The sequence below is a fragment of the Cervus elaphus genome, chromosome 5 (assembly GCF_910594005.1).
Source record: "Cervus elaphus chromosome 5, mCerEla1.1, whole genome shotgun sequence".
In the NCBI taxonomy this organism is placed as follows: domain Eukaryota; kingdom Metazoa; phylum Chordata; class Mammalia; order Artiodactyla; family Cervidae; genus Cervus; species Cervus elaphus.
The window spans coordinates 95966321-95988435 of record NC_057819.1 but is presented as its reverse complement, the minus strand read 5'-3'; the positions used below and the strand labels follow the sequence as shown (position 1 = coordinate 95988435).

Sequence of the window (22115 nt, the reverse complement as noted above, 5' to 3'; positions counted from 1 at the left end):
CTTTAAAACCCCCTGACGGCTGGGCGCCCTCTGTTGCAAAGCTTGTGGGAAGAGGAGTGGGAGAGCAACCGCCCCCGTCAGCAGAGGCGCGGCTGGCTCTGAGGGCGCCAGCCACGGTCAGCTGTCCCTCCTCCGAGGGGTCGCCACGACCCGTCTGGCTTTTCTCGCAGCTACTTGGGAGGTGGAGGCGCGGGTTGGGGTAACTGGGACCAGCGGGAACTGGCACGAAAACTGGATGTGAGACAAGCGCCTTCCGCACGATTTGCCTGGTAGGCTTAAGCAGCCCCACCTGGTAACTGAGGGCGACAAACGGTGGCTCAAAGTGACAAGAAACACCTGCTGCGCCCAATCGAGCAGCAGCGTGCGCTAACAAAGCTAGCTGAGAGGAGGGGCTTAGCCCTCTATCGCACGAATGGAGAATCTTCCTAAGTGATGCAACATGACAGCGCAAAAAAAATCAAAACTCAAGGAAACATATCGGCCCTCCGAAACGAAAGACCAAGCCTCGAGCCCACATCCGGTGTTTTCAAGTCTCCCCAAAGCAGATCACCAGTCCGGGAAAAGTTTACGCGGAGGTTTAGTCTAGAGGCGTGTGTAAATGAACCTCGCGAGAGATCGCGAGGAGCCCCGCCCCGCTAGGGGAGGACACGCCCCCGAGGCGGGGACCGGAAGCGATCTGTTCAGCCCGGAAGTAGTGGCGACTTGGTACACGTGAACGGCAGCATGGCGGCCCATCGCTCAGGCCCGCTTAAGCAGCAGAATAAAGCGCATAAAGGCGGGCGGCATCGGGGTCGAGGGTCCGCGCAGCGAGACGGCAAGGGTAAGAAGGTAGGGTTGGAGGAAGAAGAGCTGTTTAGTCGATATTAACTGCTTTTCTTCGTGCCCAGAATGAGTTCCTGCTTCCGGCCTGGACCCCGCGCAAAGGGTCTAAGGAGGGGAGGCAGGGGTCCCCTTTCTTGACCTGCTAGTGCTTTGCGCAAGATCAGAAAGGTCTGATATCTTTCCAGGCCGTCTAGCACCGAAAACCCTCAGCAAGAAGGTGAGAAAAGATCTCAGCAGGGTGGACCAGAGGCATCGCGCCAGCCAGCTCCGAAAGCAGAAGAAGGAGGCGGTGAGAGGACTGGGGCTCGGTGACTGGTGTGGCTTCACAACCTTTATAGGCGGGTGATGCCTCGAACTAGAAAACGTGACCCTGGGAAGGGGGTCAGAGATGGAGGATAACTCTAGAGCACGTGTCAGGTGTGCAGGCCCAGACTCATGCTGTAGCTTTGTGCCTACCTCCTGCCCACCTCCTTGGCATACCTGACACCTTTTAACAAGAGAGATGCTCTTTTGGATGTTGAGGATGGGCCTCTGTACTGTTGGAAATGCAGTACTGGAATAAAGTATTGAAACATTGAGGTGTTCTCTGATCCTTTCTTTCCGCAGGTTTTGGCAGAAAAGAGACAGCTTGGCAGCAAGGATGGCCCTCCTCATCAGGTACTGGTGGTGCCCTTGCACGACAGGATTTCCCTGCCAGAGGCCTTTCGGCTGCTTCAGGATAGGGACACTGGAACTGTACACTTGAATGAACGGGGAAGCACCCATAGCTTTATGCTGTTATGCCCCCGCTTGAAACATCGGTGGTTTTTCACATCGGCAAGGCCAGGTTAGAGTATGCAACAATATTTCCGATCACTATGTTTTGAGCATTAGTGGTAATACTTTGTGAGTAAAATGTCCTGATGTCAACCACCTTTTCCTATGACTTTGTCTTCTATTCCAGGGGATCTGCACACTGTGTTAGACATGGCTAAAGTGGCTGATACCATCCTGTTCCTCCTTGATCCACTAGAAGGCTGGGATAGCACCGGGGATTACTGCCTTTCTTGCCTGTTTGCTCAGGGCCTTCCCACCTATAGTAAGTGAGTTGGAAGTATTGCAGGTCAAGAAAGGAACTGAATTAGCATTTATTCACCTGTAATTTGCCAGACACTATGTCTAACGCTTGATATTATTGGGGGGGTCGTACGAGTATGTGTGGCCTTAACTTGGTCCATTATTTACAAGTCAGGTATCAAGGTGCCTTTTTATTTCTGGACTGCTAGTTGCCCAGAGAAAGAAGAAGATTATGAAGTTTGGTTTTATTGTGAAATTTCTTTAGGGTAACTGAGTGGTGGTGAGTTGCCTGGTGATCTCTGGGCTCACAACTGAACTATTAGCTTGTTTGTAAATTGCAGGGGGAGATTTTCATATAGTGAAGCAACAAGTCATGAAACCTTTTCTCTTTTGCTCACAGCGTTAGCTGTTCAAGGGATTTCTAGCCTCCCGCCAAAGAAACAAGTAGATGCCAGAAGAAAGCTAAGTAAAGCAGTGGAGAAGCGCTTTCCTGAGGACAAACTCCTCCTGTTAGATACTCAGCAGGAGGCAGGGATGCTGCTCAGGCAGTTGGCTAACCAAAAGCAACGGCATCTTGCCTTTCGAGATCGGCGTGCCTATCTATTTGCTCATGCTGCTGACTTTGTGCCTAGTGAAGAGAATGACTTGATGGGCACCTTGAAGATCTCAGGCTATGTTCGTGGGCAGGCTCTGAATGTAAATAGTGTGCTGCATATCACTGGACATGGTGATTTCCAGATGAAGCAGATAGATGCCCCTGTGGACCCTTTCCCTTTAAATCCGAGAGTGATCAGATCCTCAAAGGACTCAGGCACGGCAATGGAGGTAAGTTTGGTGTTCTTAAAAACTATGTCTTGTACAATCATGGATGAGAACTAATTAACTTCAGAGAAAGTAGTATGGCTACACACTTGGACAAATATCCTAGTCCCTGGAGGTAATTGAGAAAAAAGGCAATAGTCAACTACAAATAAGTTGATATATTAAATATTTACTCAGTGCTTTATAGATGCTTTGCATAGCAATTGGCTCTGAGTCTGTAGATAGACACAGCTGTAGTTTCTCTCTTTAGACAACTTAATTAGGTCAGAAAAATGGCAAACACCTGTGAAATAAAGATTGAGAAAGTACACCTGCAGTGGAAGTTGAGAAAAAGACTGGCAAGATTCACGGAAGGGATCGACTTGTGCCAGGTATTGAGAAGGATGAATGTGTTTTATGAGTTGAAAAGTGGTGGAAGAATTTCCTAGCAAATAGAGACAACTTGAGCCTAGGCAAAGTGATAGATCAAAGGGTTTCTTTGAACTCTGAGGATAACAGTGGCTGGGAGTACTAAACAGGTAGGCATGGGATCAGATTATGAAAGGCTTCAAGAGCTAGACTTATAGAGTTAGAATGCTAGGAAACAGAACCATTTGAAAAATCCTGACAAGTTTTGGCTTTCTATTCTATTTGAGGGCTATGCTCTTCTAGATCTTTCTAATTATGTTAGATTTAGTAGATTTTTGGCTAACAGTTAATTGTCGACTGGGTTTTCAGATTTGTTCTTCAGATGCTGTAGCTGATATGGAGGAAGACCCGAAGGTTCTAATGAAGGCAGACCCTGATAGACAAGCATCTTTGCAAACAGAGGTTATCCCAGATCCAATGGAGGGGGAGCAGACCTGGCCCACAGAGGAGGAGCTGAGCGAGGCACATGGTTGGTATTGGCAGACTTCAAATTCTTCTGGCCTGGAATTGTGGGTTTTGTCTAACTGCTCACAGTGAGGACCTTAAAAGGTAGCACAGATGAAGTACTGGAAGTCTGTCTTCTCTTACCTCCAAAGGCTATAGTTTGCACTTGCTCTATCTCTTAAGAATTACTTATTGTTTCCTAATGAATGGGAAAATAACTTCCGATTCACTATGAGACTTGTTTAACCATGGTAGTATTGCTAGTGCTAGTTCTGAGGCAGCTGAAATAAACTTGTAAGTGCCTGCCGGAGTTCCTGGTATTGGTAGCAATATATCCTGTGTCATAGAAGAAAGGAGGAGGTATGTAACTTAACTCATTTGGGCTTTTACAGACTTACTGAAGGAAAGTTCCAAGGTTGTAAAGAAGGTTCCCAAGGGAACATCCAGTTATCAAGCTGAATGGATTCTGGATGAGGATGGTGAAAGTGGTGGGGAAGGAGATGAGTATGATGATATAGAACACGAGAATTTTATGGAAGAGGAATCTCAGGTAAGGAAATGGGCCCTTGGGCACCCTCTGTGTATAGCCCCCAATGCAAGGCAAGGGGGCTTCCTGACCTTAAGGGGTATGTGTGGTCCATTTCTTAGGAATAGCTTTATAGTTGCTGGAATGAGACTCTGTTTTATAACTCAGTTTCTATTAGAGTTAATATTGGTTTGGACTGTGTATCTAGTAAACTTCAGCGTATTGGCCTTTTGTGTAAAGATGTGGGCTTCCTCAGAAACTGTGATCCTTCATTCTATAGGACGAGGGTAGTGAAGAGGAAGAAGAGGAGGAATGTGAAACTATGACTATAGGAGAGTCTGTACGTGATGATCTGTATGATGAGAAAGTGGATGAAGAGGCTGAGGAAAAAATGCTGGAGAAATACAAACAAGAAAGACTGGAAGAGATGTTCCCAGATGAAGTAGATACCCCCCGTGATGTGGCTGCTAGAATTCGGTGAGTCAACAAGTCCAAAACCAATCAATACATTTTTATTTAAAACTTACATGGCTCAGAACTATGTCAGTGTGATATAAAAGAAGAAAAAACATTGTTCTTCCTCCCAAAGGGCTAACCTTATATATGAACAGTTATATATATTCACATTCTACACTGTGTAGTACAGACTAATAATGTTACGGAAATACAATTGGGATTAATTAGCAAATGCTTCCTTTGGAGCTAAGACTCGATTAAAGTATGTAACATTTGGAGATTTGGGGAAGTTTAGGTAGAAGAGCAAGAACAAAGAGTTAGGGGTGAAGGTGATCTTGACCGCTCTAAAGGTGAGTCTCACCAAAACAAGAGTTGTTAGAGGGGTAAGGCTTTTATCAAGGACCCTGCTAGTCAGGTTAAAGAGCCACTCCCTAATATGCAGCAGGGAACCACTGTTAATACTTTGAAGAAGCTGGGGTTTGGTGCTGAAATACTTGTTACTGGCTCTTTTGGAGGGTGGTCCTGATTTAGGCCATTAGGTTATTTTGAAAGGTAGTTAGTTATTTTAAGCAAAAGCCTTAACCATTTTATTTATTTAATTTTTAAAAGTTAAAAAATTTTTTCCTTTTTTTAAATTTTAAGCTTTAGGCATTTTAAGTGAGTTGAGTGAAACAGTTAAGTAGCACCATATAAATGTCACTGTGAATTTCTTTAAAATATCATCTATATTCTAGATTTCAGAAATACAGAGGCCTTAAGAGCTTCCGGACATCTCCTTGGGATCCTAAGGAAAACCTCCCTCGAGATTATGCTCGGATCTTTCAGTTTCAGAACTTTATTAATACCCGGAGACGCATCTTTAAAGAGATTGAAGAAGAAGTTGAAGGAGCTGAGGTATCTGCTTTCCTTTGTCCATCCCTATAATTTGCTTATTTGCCAAGGTCGTATCTGTCCCCCTCCCCCTACTCACTCTCTTGGCATGAGTACCTTAATGAGTGTTACGCTGCCTTCAGCTAACTTAGAGAAGCTACCGAGTTACTGATCAGAGTGATACTGGGAACAAAGAGGTGTCAGAGATGTTAACTGGGAAAGCTTAATCTGGGTAGTTGAGGCATCTGTGCAAGGCAGTCTTGGAGGGTGAACACTGGCTTCATCAATGTCTGGGAGACTGTTAACATAGTTGGAGAAATGCTTCGTCATTATTGAGACCATAATAGTAACTGCATGATCGTATTCTGCTTTCTCCTGGAAGGTTGGCTGGTATGTCACACTTCATGTCTCTGAAGTCCCTGTCTCAGTGGTTGAGCACTTCAAGCGAGGCACACCCTTGATTGCATTTTCGTTACTACCTCATGAACAGAAGGTGAGTTAGTGTCTTGTGGGATGAGTTATGGCACTTTGCAACCAGTTTTATATGACAGCCTAATGTTTTATGTGGCTGACGTTTTGCTCCTTGGGATGTAAAAGTCTGCCTTTATGATGAGGAGTCAGGAGAGGATGACAGAGAAGTCGATGATGGTTTTACCTAATATGTCTGAACCTGTCTGATGCATCTCAGTGATGTCATCTCTGTATGGTTCTGAGACTTCTCTGACGTAAGTATGTTTGTCAGATCAGACTTTAGTCAAGGATTGGCATCCATAAAAATAAGGAGGGCTTCTGCCAAGGTATGGTCTTCCCTTGTGGCTCAGCTGGTAAAGAATCCACCTGCAATGTGGGAGACCTGGGCTCGATCCCTGGGTTGGGAAGATCCCCTGGAGAAGGGAAAGGCTACCCACTCCAGTATTCTGGCCTGGAGAATTCCTTGGACTGTATAGTCCATGGGGTCACAAAGAGTTGGACAACTGAGCAACTTTCACTTTCATGCCAAGGTATAGATCTTTTTTCTCTTGGTGGCCAGCAGTCATGTAGGTTGGGGTGTAAGAGAGCTCTGCCCTTTGGTCAATGTATGGTTGAAGCAAGAAGGGTCTTAAATGAGTGTGGTTTGGTGGTGTGTGGTTAGTGAGTGACTTGTAGTCATTGATTTTGTGGTAGATGTTGAACCCTTACATGTTACACATGGGAAGGTCAACTAGTATAGCAGGGACATGAAAGTTCTGAAAGTCAGCCTATTTTCAGTTTGCATGCTAGTTCTTAGTGAAGGTAAAAGATGGATTTGTGTTTCATCATTTATACTATACCGTAAATTAGTATAGGGCCTCCCAGGTGGCTCAGCAGTAAAGAATCTGTCTGCAGTGCAGGAGATGCGGGTTCAGTCCCTGGGTCGGGAGGATCCCCTGGAGAAGGAAATGGCAATCCACTCCAGGATTCTTGCCTGGAAAATCCCATGGACAGAGGAGCCTGGCAGGCTACAGTTCATGGAGTCATAAAAAGAGTTGGACACAACTTAGTGACTAAGCAACAACATAAATTAGTATTGTCAGTTCTTAGGGTGAACCCAGTCTGCTGGTTTGGTTTGCCTTCTTTTACTTTAGAGTGTTCTATTCCTGATAAGTTCTGTTTCTCTACTTGGTCCCCAGATGTCAGTACTTAATATGGTGGTGAGCCGGCACCCTGGCAACACTGAACCTGTGAAAGCTAAAGAGGAGCTGATCTTCCACTGTGGATTCAGGCGCTTCCGAGCCTCACCTTTATTCTCTCAGCACACTGCAGGTAAGCATCAGGGAAGTTTCTGGGGGTCCATCTTACTGTCTTTTAGGGGACTTTGATTTTGCAGCAGGGGGTGGGAGTATGGGGGTGGGGTGTGCAGAATACACCATTTCAAGCTCTGGTTTAGGAGCCAATGATGTTTCCATTCAAAATGTCTGAACCTGTCTGAAGCATCCCAGTGATGCAACCTCTGTGTGGTGCTGAGGCTGCTCTACCATGAGTATTTGCTGCGGAGTCAGTGTTGAATCGGGGTCAGCAACTTTCAAGAAATGACGTGTCATGGAACCCTTGGCATCTGATGTCCCAGTGGGTGAAGTCTAGGGGGTAGCCCACAGTTGGATAAAGCAGAGGTGTATGGCTTCTGAGATCTTGAGATGAGATGAGATTTTGGACAGTGATGACCAGGGATACTCCTATGAAAAAAAATGATTGTCCTCTTACAGTCTTTAGAGTGGGAAGATACTTGCAGTATGTCGGGGCTTCTGAACGTTACCCACACTCTCAGCCCCCAGCAGTCGCCAGAGGAAAGTGAAAAAAGGCAGTATTAATGTATGCTCTGGATAATTTCTTTGTTCACCAACCATGCTGTCTAAATGAGGGATTGATATTGCTCTTAAAATATTTTATAACTTTCAGTATTAATTTAAAATAATGTATTGTCTGTAGCTGTTTTTGTGCTTTAGTGAGAATTGAGTAGTTATAAGAGAGACTCTATGGCCACAGAGCCTAAAATACTTAACTCTGATTATAGAAAATGTTTGCCAATCCTTGCTCAAGACTAAGAGCTGTTGAATTAGTGGAGTGTTTTTCTGTAAAGCGCCGATTCTCAAATGAGGTAGGGTGATATGTATCAGGATCACCTGGAGAACTTTTTCAAACCCCCAAATACAGTTCAAGCTCCAAGACTCTGCCTCCTACTTGAAAAATCACTCTGCTAGGATAGGGTTGTATTTTTCAGTTGTACAGAGGCCAGAAAATGTTTGGAGAAGTAGTAGGATAAAGAAACATTAGTTGCCCTAGTTCCAGTGATACAGCTTTTCACAGGCCTTTGGATTACCTGTTGTTTCTCAAAATATGTCCTGGTTTTTATTCTTTTAATGGCAGCGGATAAACATAAATTTCAGAGGTTCCTGACTGCAGACACAGCCCTGGTGGTGACAGTATATGCTCCGATCACTTTTCCTCCTGCGTCTGTGCTGCTTTTCAAACAGAACAGCAATGGTAAGTTGAGTTCACAGAAGTGAATAGGCCTGTGGGTCCTTAATAAGATTAATTGCTTTCTGTATTTAAATTGGGAGTCAAATGGTAACAAAAAAGGTAATGATGTTTTTTAAATTATCCCAATTTCAGGATGACAAATGGGGTTTTATCTTGCTTGCAAACCTTAGCTAATTGGTGGAGGCTGCTCAGGGTGCTCTTATTTAGGGCAGGTTCTGAGGACAGGCTCAGCAGGAATATCAGTGATCTTGGCCATGAACCCAGGAGGGGCCTACATAGTACATCCCCACTGGGTCTCCCCAAGCTCTCATAGGTCTTTACATAGACAATAAGTGGATAATAAGTGAAGGCTTTGACCAGAAGCCTCCTGCTGCTCTGCTTTTGCCCCTCAGGAATGCACAGCCTCATTGCCACAGGCCATCTCTTGTCAGTGGATCCAGACAGGATGGTCATCAAGAGAGTTGTTCTGAGTGGTCATCCTTTCAAAATTTTTACTAAGACGGCAGTGGTGCGTTACATGTTTTTCAACAGAGGTAGGTGTGACAGGGGATCCAGTTGCCTTTGTGGGATGAAGGTTGGGTTTATACATTATGGATAGGTGTTTCATTCTGGTCTTCTGTGTGTTTCTTTATCTAAGAGGATGTACTGTGGTTTAAACCTGTGGAACTGAGAACAAAGTGGGGCCGCAGGGGCCACATCAAGGAGCCTTTAGGTAAGAGAATGTGTGATTTGGGAGCTTGTGTAGACTTCCTCAGTGCTGTTAAATGACCATTGGGTTAGGAGACCACTGCTTTAAAGTTTTCTATTAATATGACCAACTCATTCTGTTTGCATTCTAGGTACTCACGGTCACATGAAGTGCAGTTTTGATGGGAAGCTAAAATCTCAGGACACAGTACTGATGAATCTTTATAAGAGAGTTTTCCCCAAGTGGACTTATGATCCATATGTACCAGAACCAGTCCCCTGGGTGAAAAGTGAGATTTCTTCAACAGTGCCTGAAATGGACATGGAGTAATGGATTCAGTGGGATTCTGTCTCACTGCTCCTAGTGAGCACTCTAGGGATGGGAGCCTGTAGGTTGTGGTTGCCCAGTTTGTGCTTTCTACTTAAGCCTACTTAAGGGCTCCTGCTCCTTTGTGCGGAAGACTTTTCTTGGCCTTGAGAAGGTGTCTCAGTTAAGTATGGATGTTTAGTTCAACTTAGTCCAAAAAAACCCATTAAATCTTACTGAAATACACATTCTCCATTAGGGTTTTGAAGGCTGTTTTAGAGGGGAAAATAGAAACTTGACAATGACCAGGAGACAAAATTTCCAAGTGTCTAGACACTTGAGTCCCTTTTCTTCCTTTTGCACATTTTAAACAGAAACAGATTGCTAGGGAGCTGCCTTTTCATCCTGCTTCTTCACCCAGGTTAGGGAGGTTAAGTCTACATTTCCACCACTGAGCACAATACAGATGTTCTTGACTTCTGCGGGAACTGTTTGAAAATGCTGAGACAGCACAGCGGCCACTCCAACACCCGCTGTAGGTTCAATAAGCAATTTCATCCTCTCCCACACCAGCTGGGTTGCATACTGTCAGTATAGAAGGGAGTAAGAATTAGTGACATGGGAAAAGGGGGAAGGAGCCTAGTTGGTTGGCCTCCATGATTAAAGGCCAAATGGGGGCCCAGTCTGAGTTTTGCTGTTTGTGATATGTTTGTGTTTGCCAGTGAAGGGCAGGGCTTTTTTCATTCTAACTTGCTTTACTGTCTTGACACTCATCTAGAGTACCCTCTCACATGTTAAACGATATCACCTAGTCAAGTCCCCTTGTGGGTTATTTGCCATTTACAACAGGAGGGTTTTTGCCTAAGAAGTTGCTCCATTCTTTTGTTGTTTTCTTTCCTCTTGAAGCCTCACCTTAATTTCATCCTCTGTGACAGTGAAGACATCATCCACGAGGTCCCTTATAATAGGCCAGGTGTTTAAGCCAATGCTGGATTTGATACCATCTGCTATGGTTTCTGGAGGATAGGGGTTGGGGGTCAGTTCCCCTTTCAGTTTGGACTGGTAGCAGTCATCTGCATTCAAGGGTTCAGCAGCATATACCTTCACACTAGGTCTCAGAGCCTAGAAAGAGGAATATTAGATACCTTACAACTAGCCACAGCATTTGGCTGCATGTTTGCAGTTAACAGATGGTATAGTTAACACATTTCTGCCCAAGAGCCTTTCTTTTAATCTACGTAATAGAAATAAGGCCTTAAAGCAGTTTAAATTGTTTTCCACTCTGGCCTTCAGTTGCCTAGATCACAGCTGGTTCTGCTGGTGACTTGGGAAAGGGGTAGCTCCTGACCTGGATAGTAAGTTGGTGAGATGGAATTCAAAGGACTGTGAGGGTGCCACTCATTGTAATGGCTTTTATGCTGTAAAGTTTTCATTAAGAAAAGGGTAGTGATGCAGAGAAGAGCCTTCCACCTCAAGTGCCAGGAGATGATACGAAGGAATGGCAGTTTGGGGGGAATGTTGAGCAAGTATTCACAATGTACTATAATAGAAAATAAACTTCTGTGCCTGAAGTGGGGAGTCCTCCAGAAGCTGTTTTCTCACCTTCACTGTAATAGCTATTCCAGCAAGCATTCCTCCTCCTCCTACAGGTACCACCAGTGCATCTACCAAGGGAACCTGCAATGAAAAGAATATAAAGTATTAAAATAGGTGTGTGTTAATAACCAGTTTTATATGTACATAGGAAAGAACTGGTTCTGTGGCCAAACGTCAGCATTCCTGGCAGCTGAGCAGCTAAGCCGTTACCTGGTGTAGCACTTCCATGGCAATTGTCCCTTGCCCGGCTATCACTGCAGGCTCCTGGTTGGGATGTACCATAATGCCTTCTGTTTCTTCCACAATTCTTTTTGTCATATTTTCTCTGGACTGAAAGAGGACATTACTTTAGCTTACTCGAGTCCCCAACAAGTTAGATTCGGTTGTTTAACACTTCATTGGCTGGCTGCTTTTCTCAGACTTGGTTCTGGCACTGAGGATGTGACTGAACAGAGCAGCCCCTGCACTCAGGGGAGCTGCATTCTAACATGATGGGATAGGGTGGGATATAAGTAAATACATGCCTTGGAGAACAATGCATTTGAACAAGTCCTATGTGTCTCCACAGAATACTCCAGGGAAAGAGGAACAGCAAGTACAAAGACCACAGAATAGGAGTGCTTGGCTTTGAGAAACTGGTTGGTGTGGAGTGTTGAGGGGAGAGTAACAGTGGAAAGTGAGATCAGAAAAGTAGTGATGGGCCAGTTCATCTGGGCCACAAGTGATGGCAAGAATTTTTGTTTTGGGACTTCCCTGGTAGTCCAGTGGCTAAAACTCCATGCTTCCAGTGCAGGGGACCAGGTTTCCATCCCTCGTCAGGGAACTACATCCCACATGCTGCAACTAAGAGTTTGCATACTGTAACTAAAGATCCCACATGCCATAACAAAGATCAAACATCCTGCATGCCACAACTGAGACCCATCTCAGCCAAATATTGAAAAAATAACATAATTTCTTAAGTTTAAAAAAAAAAAGTCTGGGCTAAGAGCAAAGGTCAGGACTGGAGTTAGAAGTTTTAAACTAGGAGACCATGAGTAGATCATCTGAGTGATGGGCATGCCAACATTTAAAAAGGAAACAACAAAGGAGACTGGAAGCTGCGCCCAGTGAGGTAAGAGGTTTCATGTGACCATGAACCCTGGGTGGTGGTGCTGAACATTCTCTCCCTTACCTCTTCACTTTGTTCACCGTATACAATAGAGGCTCCATAGGCTTGTATTGCCAGTTTTTTACAGTTGGGAGCTGTTTCTGGCACTATGATATAAGCAGGAATCCCTGGGAGGGAGAAACAACATTTAGTTAGTACAAATCAGAATTTAGGATAGAAACCTCTGTTCAGTTCGCTTGTAATCAGGGGCTGGGAAATTTATTTCCATGGCTATCACCAATCTCACTGAAAGTTAAGGATACTTTTCCACTCCTCTGATGATCCTACCCAGGACTCTGAGAAGTTAATCAAGTACCTTCTAATCTGGCAGCAAAGGAGAGAGCCTGGCCATGGTTTCCACTGCTGTGAGTAACAACAGCTCTGGGCTTCTCTTCTGGATGGGCAGAAATCAAGCCTCTGATTGCATTAAGGGCACCACGAATCTGGAAAAGAGGGATGGTGAATTAATCCATTTGTTTAAAATGTTTCTTTTCAAAAAATCTACCAGCTTTAGATTTTTCTCTTCCAACACTGCACACCCAGTAAATCGTATTGGTTTGTACCTCCTAAATATCTCATGTTCATCTTGGCCACCACCTCGGTGAGGCTTAATTTCTCAACTGGGGGTTACTGAATCTCAGCTGATCCTGCCTCAAGGATCATTCTCATCTAATAGTTCTGCTAGATTATGAAAGTTACCCTTTAAAAACAAATGTTACCTTTTTCATTGACTGCCTATCTTTGTAAGAAAAGCACAAATTCTTTAAAAGCTGCAGCCTTTCTAACATAGCTAATATGTTACTTCCTAACATGTCAGTGTCCTAGCCATCTTAAGTTGCTGCTAGTTTCCTGTCAGGTTAGCTCACACCTCTATTTCTTGACCTGTTGATGCCTCTACCTGTAGTTCTTTCCCTCACTCCCTGATCTGGCTAAAAGTATCATCCTATAAAACTTGGATCAAACATCATCTGGTTCAACCTTCTTGCTCTCCCAGGCAAAATTAGGTACTCCATTGGCTTCCATGTTCCTTGTGTGTATCTTTATATCTTTTTATTTGGACTGTGCTGCATGGCTTGCAGGATCTTAGTTCCTCAACCAGGTATCCAACCTGGGCCTTTGGCAGGGAAAGCACAGAGTGCTAACCACTGGATGGCTAGGGAATTCTCTCTCTCTGTAAGACACTTGTCATCAACCTACTTTTGTCTTCCCCTGAAAGTATGAGTATAGGGCAAGGCCTCCAGTACATACACCTGGTATAGTTAGTGAAAATATGTGCTTGATGTGTGACAAATGAAGAACAAACTGACAGAAGCAAAGGGCAAAAGAAAATAGAGAAGTTTTTGTATTGTTTAAAAGTTCTCAGTTAATGGGTGCCGAAAAAGGTAAATACATGATATCCTAAAGCTACCACTTAACAGGTACTAATACTTCTCAGGCACAGTCCAAAATGTAGCTTTCAGATTTTTACTTGAATGAATCTTGAAGTTCATTCTAATGAATGAAGTTCAATTAATGGTCAGAAAATTCTGATAATGAGGAAACAAAAACCTATTTTTATGCAAAGGAGAGACCCTGACATATATTACAGAAAAAGAAAAAGGTTTTGTTATATGAGGGCTGAGCTAGGTTTAGACCTTTTTTATTCATAATATATAAACACATAGCAAGTGAATGCTTAAACTTGGCTATATACGGTGTGATCACACATGTCATGTTGCAAAGTCATGTTGCAAGGCGTTGGACACGACTCAACACCACAGGTGTCCAAGTTGACAACTGTGCTCTCTGTTCTATCATTAGAAGTTCCCCTTTTCATTCCCAAACATGTCCTAATTTGGACAGTAAGCTGTATGTGATCACCTTAATTATAAGGAATTTTGAGATAGTGTAAAAGTGGCTCTCCGGAACACCATGATGCTAAGTAACCAGGACTTAAGCAAAGGAAAATTTTGACAACCCTTTCTTTAGCTATAAAAAGACATTAACTCTACCTACCTCACTGGGTGGTCAGGAGGATCATACACATTTATGTGAAAGTAGTTTGAAAAGAATGGTATACTATCAAAAAGGATTATTACCTTAAAAGATCCAGTTTTCTGGAAGAGTTCACATTTGAAGAAAAGATTGCGTCCTGTTATTTGATTCAAAAGGGAACTTGTTAGTACTGGTGTGAGGTGGATAAAATCTCGAATGTTGATATGAGCTTTTTCAACATCAGCAAAGGAGATGCAGTACGGATCACACATGGTTCTGTAAGCCAAGAATAAGAAGGGGGTCAAAGCAAGCCTAGATGATATGTTTAATGAAAAGATTTTGAAAACACAGACCCGTGGAATGTACATCCCCAAGAGTGAACCATAATGTAAACTATGGACTTTAGTGGTAATGGTATATCAATGCAGGTTCAACTGTAACAGATACATCAGTCTGGTGGGCGATGTCGATAATGAGGGAGGCTATACATGTGTGTGGGCAAGGGGCATATGGCAAATTTCTGTACCTTCTTAGCAGTTTTGCTGTGAATCTTAAGTTCAAAAAACTAACACTCAAAACAGCAAAGAAAATGCATAACATTGGAAAATAGATTCAGTCTGTGGTATTAATGTGGGAACCATCTTCATTACTGGGGTTCCAGAATTTCTGCATAAGGGAACATGTCTTGAAGCTGAGTTTTTTGGTGTATAAGTTTCTTCTGTTGAAGCTTTATAGGAAATAAAGTTGATTCCTGGTGATTCTGGGAGGCTTAAAGCTCAGTCCTCACCTGTACCATCCATCCGTTGCTACTGCCACTGGTCTCTACTTTTTCATCATTGTTGTGAAGCTTAAATAAACTGGTTTCAAAATCTGCTACAATTTTTATTTTTAAAAATATTTCACCATTTACCAAGGGGAAAAATCACCTACAATCCTACCATCTTAATAAATTCACTTTCTATGTTTCCTTCTTTTTTTTTCAATATGCATGTAACAGTTAAAATCAAACCAAAGATAGTATTTTATCTACTCTTTTTCCATTTGGCTCAGTTTCTTCAAAGTTTTCCTAGTTATAATTTCCAGTAACTGCATTAAGCTTCCACTTTTCACTATTTTTATTGTGATTCTCTTTATTTTTCCTTATTAACAGGCAATGCATGTTCAATGGAAAGAATTTAATTTGCTTCCTCTCCAAAGACAATTGCTACTGAAGTTCTGGTGTCTGTCTGTCCAGGCCCATATATATATATGCAGACAAAACTTTTTTGACAGGTTTGGTAACTTGCTTTTTTCAGACAGTATTATGAATATGAACCTTAGCTTATCAATTGATATTTTATATGACTTTTTAAAAAAGTTTAAAAAATTTTTATTTTTTGGCTGTGCTGGGACTTTGCTGCTGCACAGACTTCTCTAATTGCGGGGAGCGGAGGCTACGCTCTAGTTGAGGTATACGGGCTTCTCATTGCCGTGGCTTCTCTTGTTTTGGAGCACAGGCTCTAGGGCACACAGGTTTCAGTAATTGTGGCACATGGGCTTTGTTGTTCCATTTCATGTGGGATCTTCCCTCACCGGGGATCAAACTCATGTCTCCTGCATTGGCAGGTGGTTTCTTTACCACTGAGACACCAGCCCTTATATGACTTTTTAAATCACTAGTACTTTTTACAAAAATACCATCGGTTTTACATAACTCTGTTGAACATTTAAGTTTTCCTCTTTTTTTGCTATAATGATGATGTAATGAATAGACTTGTTGCAAGATCTTTATACATGGTTTGAGTAGATTCCACCAGTGGCATTTTGCATTTTTTAATGCATACATACTCCTAAGGCATTTGACACCCACTGCCAAACTGATCAGAAGAGTTGTAGATTATGTCAATTTATACCCCATCATCACTTTCTGAGGAGTGACTATTTTCCTTTACGCTTATTATTTTTATCTGTCAATTTACTGAAATATGTCTAGTAGTTTAGATTTAATTACTAGTGACTGAACATTTTTTCTGTATATTGGCCACTTAATTCTTTTGTAAATCTTTAACACTATACTGAATCATCATTTTCCTATGAAATATAATACATTTATAAAAAATTAAATTTCTATTAATGCTTGGGGCTTTTCTGGATTTTGTTCCATTGATTAGACTGCCAATTCCTTTAATAGTATTAATATATTCTTCCCTTTCTAAAATTTATTGGCTTTTCTCATATATCAGTTCTTCCAAAAGAATTTTAGAAATCCTTTACCAAGGTTGCCAGAAATTCCATTGTACAATGTACAAATGAATTGGAGGCATAACTAATATTTGAAAATGTTGAACCTCCTCATCCATTAACAATGGATGTCTTTTAATTTAGTAAAGTCCTTTTGTTTTAGGTTTCTTAGTAAAGTTGTCATAATTTATTCACTCCTTGTATAGCCCTGATTAAATTTATGCCTAAGTGCAACATACTTCTGTTGCTTTTGAGAGAAGGCATTTTTTAATTTTTAAACTGCTTACTGATGATGTATATGAAAACTAACAATTTTTATCATGTAATTCAATACTTTATCAGATTATCTTGTTATATCAAATAGTTTTACAGTTTATTCTTTAAACAATCATGCCATCTGCAAATAATTTGCCTTTACCTTATAAACATACCTCTGGTAACCTTTCAGTGACTTCATAGTTACTGGTTTATATGGATTTGCCATTGCCTGTTGAATTAATTTCAGTAGTTTTTTTGGGTAAAATCACAATTTAAAATTTATTAGTATAAAGTTGTACATATTTCTAAGTTTTTCGTTATCTGTCATATTCCTTCAACAAATATTGAGCACCTTCTATGTGTTTGGGGATACAGTATTAGAAAAGTAGACTTGTTCCTCTTCCCATAAAGATTACAATGTATTGGTCAGGTGTCCTAATAATCCAATTAAATATATATTTGCCAACACTGATGTGTTAACTTAGGGAGGTGTGTTAGGATAGTATATAGAAAGGCTTTATTTTAGATACGTGAAGGAGGTCAATGAAGACCATCTATGTAGAAGTGAATTTTTATTTTTCTGTGAATAATTAGCTTTTTTTTTTGAGAAGTAAAATTAAATTATGACCTATAAGATGAATGGGCAGAGTAGTGGGGAAAAGTGTTTCAGGTAGAGGGAATAATAATAATGTGTGAAGGCTTTAAGGAGGGAAAGAGCTTGGCATTTTCCAGAAACTAAAGGATCAATGGATCTGAAAATGTGATCAATGGGAAATGTAAGAGATAAGGAAAGTGAAGTTGGCAGAGTCTAGATCATAAGGGACCATGACTCATGGAATTTTTTTTAAGAGTAATAAAATGCCACTGGACTTATGATTACCAGGGAGGAAAAGGAGGGAGGAGGGGTAAATTGAGAGGTTGGGATGGACATATACACACTACTATATATAAATTCAATACTCTATAATGTATAATGACCTATATGGGAAAAGAATGTAAGAGTGGATATACTTTATAACAGATTCACTTTGCTGTACAACAGAAACACAACATTGTAAATCCACTATTCTCTGACAAAAAAATGTCATTGAAGACTTTTGAGCAGGTGACATGTAAGAATTCATATTTACAAAAAATCACTTGCTACACTGTGATGAATGAAAAGGAAAGAGATAAGAGTTGGAATCAGGGAATCCAGTTATGAAATATTACAGTTGTCCACATGAAAGACAACAGGGACTTTGATGGTGAAAGTGGAGGCAGAGAAAAATAATCATTCATGATACATTTTGGAAAAAACAACTGAAAAAGGGGCGAAGGACTTGAATAGACATTTCTCCAAAAAAGATATACAAATGGCCAACAAACATGAAAAGATGCTCAACATCATTAATCATTAGAGAAATGCAAACCAAAACCACAATGAGATACTACCTTATGCCTGCCAGGATAGCTACTATTAAAAAAAAAAAAAAACCCAAATGGGAAAGTAACAGGTGTTGGCAGGATCTAGAAAAACTGGAGTCCTTGTGCACTGTTGGTAGAAATGTAAAATGGTGCAGCTGCTGTGGAAAACATTATGGTAGTTCCCCCCAAAATTAAAAGAATTACCATATGACTCAGCAATTCTACTTCTGGGTATATACCCAAAAGAATTCAATGAGGGTCTCAAAGACATATCTGTACACCTATGTTCATAGTATTATTTGCAATGGCCAAAAGGTGAAAGCATCCCAGTATTCATCAAGAGATGAATGGATAAACAAAATGTGGTATAAACACACAGTGAAATATTATTCAGCATTAAAAAAAGGAGATTCTGACTTGTGCTAGAATATGGATGAATCTTGGGGATATATGCTAATTGAAATGTCAATCAGAAAAAGACAAATACCATATGGTTACACGTATGTGAGGTACCTACAGTAGTCAGATTCATAGACAGAAAAGAGAATGGTGGTTGTAAGAGGCTGTGGGGAGGACAGGGGGATGGGAAACTGTTCAATGGGTATAGTTTCAGTTGTGCAAGATGAAAAGAGTTCTGGAGATTGGTTGTACAACAATGTGAATGTACTTAACACTAGTGAACTGTACACTTAAAAATGGTCATGATGGTATATTTCAATGTTACATGTATTTTACAATTAAAAACACACACACACATACATTTTGGAGATTATAATTAGTTAGATTTCTTGGTTACAAGTGATAGAACCCCAATCTGAATCTGGCGTAGGCACAAGATGGAGGCGATGAGAATTTATTGGCTCATGGAATCCAGAAAAGTTGAACCATGGAAAGGGCAGGAATATGGAGCATTAGGAACAAGTGGAACCAGGGACTTGGAGGTTTTCCAAGACTTTCTGTTTCTCACCTCTGCTGCTTTCTGCATGTCGGCTTCATTCTTTTCACTGCAGACCAGCTGGTTCCACATGGCAGGACACATGGCTGCTGACAGCTCCTGTGTTTTGCATTTTATGGCTTCCACACTGGAGGGGGTTTTCTTTTTTTCTTAGTTTCAGTTAAAAAAGTTCTGGGTAGGGACTCTGGTTGGCCCATCTTGGCCCAGGACCAGTGGCCAAGAGTATGAGGTCATTTAAGACAATACCATGCAATAGTTAGAAGTATTTACAGAAACATGAAAAAGAAACAATGATTTTTAGAACACAATATCAAATATGTATGTTTAAAATACATAGATACACAAAACAATATTATTATTATTCAAAGATACATGTATTTTCAAAGGACATATATCAAACACATTAGAGTGGCTTCTGAAGAGGGAAGGAACATGAGTGGGAACTGGAATGTAGGAAAAACGATAAAGGCCTTGTTGACAATGTGAACCAAACAGTATGACTGCCTGAAATCTGTACACCGGAGAGAAAAACAGGAGCAAAGGGAAGGAGTAAAAGAGAAAGGAAAGGAAAAAACAAAATATAAAAAGGAAAAGAGAAAGTACTATCAGTGAGTAAGGGGCAGTTTTTAAGAGAAAAAAGGGGAAAATACTGAAGTTATAAACTCCATACATGTCCACTACAGAGATAGACAAGATGTATCTTGATATTGGATTGAATGGGGTTACTGAGGGAGAGGTATCAAGGATAACTCCTGGGTTTCGACTTAGATGGTGGTATAATTTACTGAGATATAAGGCTGGTACAGAAACATTTTAGGACAAAAATCAGAAATCTGATGAGCTAAGTTTGCTCTTCCTATGAAGCATCTGATAGGATGTCTTTTGGATTTTTAAAAATTTTTGCCAGAAATGTGTCTATTACATAATGTCTACTTTATTTCTGAAGAATGAGTGCTTTGATTTACCAAGTGTTATTCTTTTTCCTTAATTTATGATTTTATCTTTATTTCTTCCTTCTATTTTTATTTTCTAACTTTATTGAATATGTAGCTTATTACTTGTTTTTTAATTTATTAATTTATTTGGCCACACCACACGGCTTGTGAGATCTTAGTTCCCTGATAAGGGATTGAACATGGGCTCTCGGCAGTGAGAGAGGAATCCTAACCACTGGACTGCCAGGGAATTCCCAAGATAACCATTTAAAAAAGTTTGGTATGTATCCTTCCACATCCTTTTTGATATATAGGAACTTATATTTGCAATAAATGGTTTTGCTGCTCTCAGAACCATACTCTGTATCTTGCTCTGCAACTGGTTTAAAAAAATACATCTTAAATATATTAGCACATATTTTAGTTGTTTAAACTCAGCTTTCATTGTGATACAGGTCTAAATATGGTTGTCTTTTCATTTATTTTTACCTGGTATTTCATTAACCCTTTAAATCTGAGAGTTGAAATTAACTTTTAAATTCAAAATTTCCATCAAATTAGTAAATTTTCTTCTATTATATCTTTGATTATTGCTACTCCTCAGTCAGTTCTGTTACTACCTTCTGAACTCATATTTGATTCCCAGTTTTCTGGATCCATTCTCCATGTCTCCTTCATCTCTAATGTGTGTGTGTTCGGTCGTGTCTCTTTGTGACCCCATGGGGTGTAACTCACCAGGCTCCCTGTCCACTGGAATTTTCCAGGCAAGAATACTGGAGTGGGTTTCCATTTTCTACTCCAGGGGATCTTTCCGACCAGGGATTGAACCCAAATCTCCTGCGTCTCCTGCATCAGCAGGCAGATTCTTTTTTTTTTTTGGCAAGCAGATTCTTTACCACTGAGCCACGTTTCTATTACATTTCCCCTCTGAATTCTGGTAAATTTTTTTGAGCTGGTTTTAACTTTTGTCATATCTCATCTGCAGTTCACTGAAACGGCTACATTAATTTAGCGATCATGTTTTTCCTGGGGAAGCTCTGTTCACACTTTTCATCTCTAAAAAAAACACTGTTCCAACATCCTGTCCAATTTCACTGTGATATCAAATTAGTTTTAAACATTTTTTCCTATTCCTTCCATGTTTTTAAAGACTGCCATGCCATTTGCTCTGTCCACTCCAATCATTCCCCTTCTTTTGCTGTCTACTGACTTTTTCCATCTGTTTAGCCCTCTGGAGGGGAAGGGTCTGCCACCTAATAGTAACTGAATAAGTTGTCAGATTGTTTGCATCTTTTATGCCCACTCAGTCTAAGGAGTAATTAGTAACTATTCTTTGATGGTGTAGAGGTCCAACAGGCTGTGTGCCATTGTGAAGGAGCAAGAGGTGGAGGAAAACAGTCTTGCAAGAGGGAGTTTCACCAGCTCTGAACACAGGCTCAGGAACAAACAGTAAAGTACCAGTTACATTTTAAAGATGAAAACAAAAACAAAAAGAAATCAACCTGAGATCCAGGTAAGTCAAGTAATTTTTCCAAAACTTCACAGTGATACAGCAAATTCCCAAATCGCCTTACCACACCTCCTGACTTATTTCCACACAACCCTTCCCTTAGCAAGAGCCATCTATACTGTATTTTTTTAAAAAACGGAAGCCTGGGATATAAATTGCCATAAAGGAAAAGACTTTTGAGTCTCTGGTCATTATCCATTGTGTCATCCTGGGCAATTTGCTATGGTCCTGACATTCAGTTCCATCACCTTTTAAAAAAAAAGGGGGGGCACAACAGTAACTACCCTCCAAGATCTTGAAGGTCCCAAAGTAAAAGCCCGATGCACCAATCCGGGCCTGTGGCGAGGAGACCCTGGCCTAAGACGAATGGAGAAGGCCCGGACAGACTCCGAACCCCATGCCGGCACCGGTGTCCTCGACGGCCACCGCGACAGCAAAAGGAGCCACCGCCGCAAACGCTCGCCTCGCTCAGCCTGCCTCGGCCAGGCCTGACCTCACCTCACCTCCCGGGGGCCGCGCCTCCAACTCCAGCCTCAGCGCACCTTCCCGACCACACCTCTGCGCACGCGCGGCGACCGCCGGCCCCGCCCAGGTTGGCGGCCCGGCTGTTCCCTCTGGAGCGACCGATCGTGCGTTCGGCGCTTTTCCTCCCTGTGCGGCCACCGTCGTTTGGGGAGGAGAGCGGGAGGAGAGCGGGAGGAGAGCGGGAGGAGAG

At 41.6% G+C, this 22115-nt stretch overlaps 2 protein-coding genes and 2 non-coding genes across 9 annotated transcripts; 3 read left to right on the top strand and 1 right to left on the bottom strand.

The window, feature by feature from the left end:
- The first annotated feature begins 660 nt into the window (after nt 1–660).
- TSR1 (TSR1 ribosome maturation factor) lies at nt 661–10966 on the top strand. 3 transcript variants are annotated; one of them, XM_043903379.1, is made up of 15 exons: nt 661–820; nt 1008–1111; nt 1429–1648; nt 1766–1900; nt 2279–2703; nt 3418–3577; nt 3945–4102; nt 4359–4555; nt 5269–5428; nt 5787–5897; nt 7054–7186; nt 8288–8404; nt 8794–8934; nt 9039–9113; nt 9241–10966. In XM_043903379.1, exons 1-15 carry the CDS (start codon nt 724–726, stop codon nt 9417–9419), a joined length of 2412 nt encoding a protein of 803 aa, XP_043759314.1. In that variant the 5' UTR covers nt 661–723; the 3' UTR covers nt 9420–10966. The 3 variants fall into 3 exon arrangements, with proteins under 3 accessions (XP_043759314.1, XP_043759316.1, XP_043759315.1); XM_043903381.1 differs by having other exon boundaries at nt 691–828; nt 1429–1479; XM_043903380.1 differs by having other exon boundaries at nt 691–828.
- On the top strand, nt 6036–6130 carry LOC122695926. The gene has a single exon (XR_006341656.1). It is a non-coding gene; the product is annotated as a small nucleolar RNA SNORD91 family (small nucleolar RNA).
- LOC122695925 lies at nt 7306–7400 on the top strand. Its single transcript, XR_006341655.1, has one exon. It is a non-coding gene; the product is annotated as a small nucleolar RNA SNORD91 family (small nucleolar RNA).
- SRR (serine racemase) lies at nt 9711–22041 on the bottom strand. Of its 4 annotated transcripts, none has more exons than XM_043903383.1 (9): nt 21904–22041; nt 18968–19152; nt 14220–14391; nt 12458–12584; nt 12166–12269; nt 11202–11321; nt 10998–11072; nt 10308–10517; nt 9711–9980 (listed from the first exon to the last, which is right to left on the bottom strand). In XM_043903383.1, exons 2-9 carry the CDS (start codon nt 18994–18996, stop codon nt 9780–9782), a joined length of 1038 nt encoding a protein of 345 aa, XP_043759318.1. In that variant the 5' UTR covers nt 18997–19152; nt 21904–22041; the 3' UTR covers nt 9711–9779. The 4 variants fall into 4 exon arrangements, with proteins under 4 accessions (XP_043759318.1, XP_043759319.1, XP_043759320.1 ...); XM_043903384.1 differs by having other exon boundaries at nt 21899–22036; XM_043903385.1 differs by lacking the exon at nt 18968–19152 and having other exon boundaries at nt 21899–22010.
- Between the last annotated feature and the right edge of the window lie 74 nt (nt 22042–22115).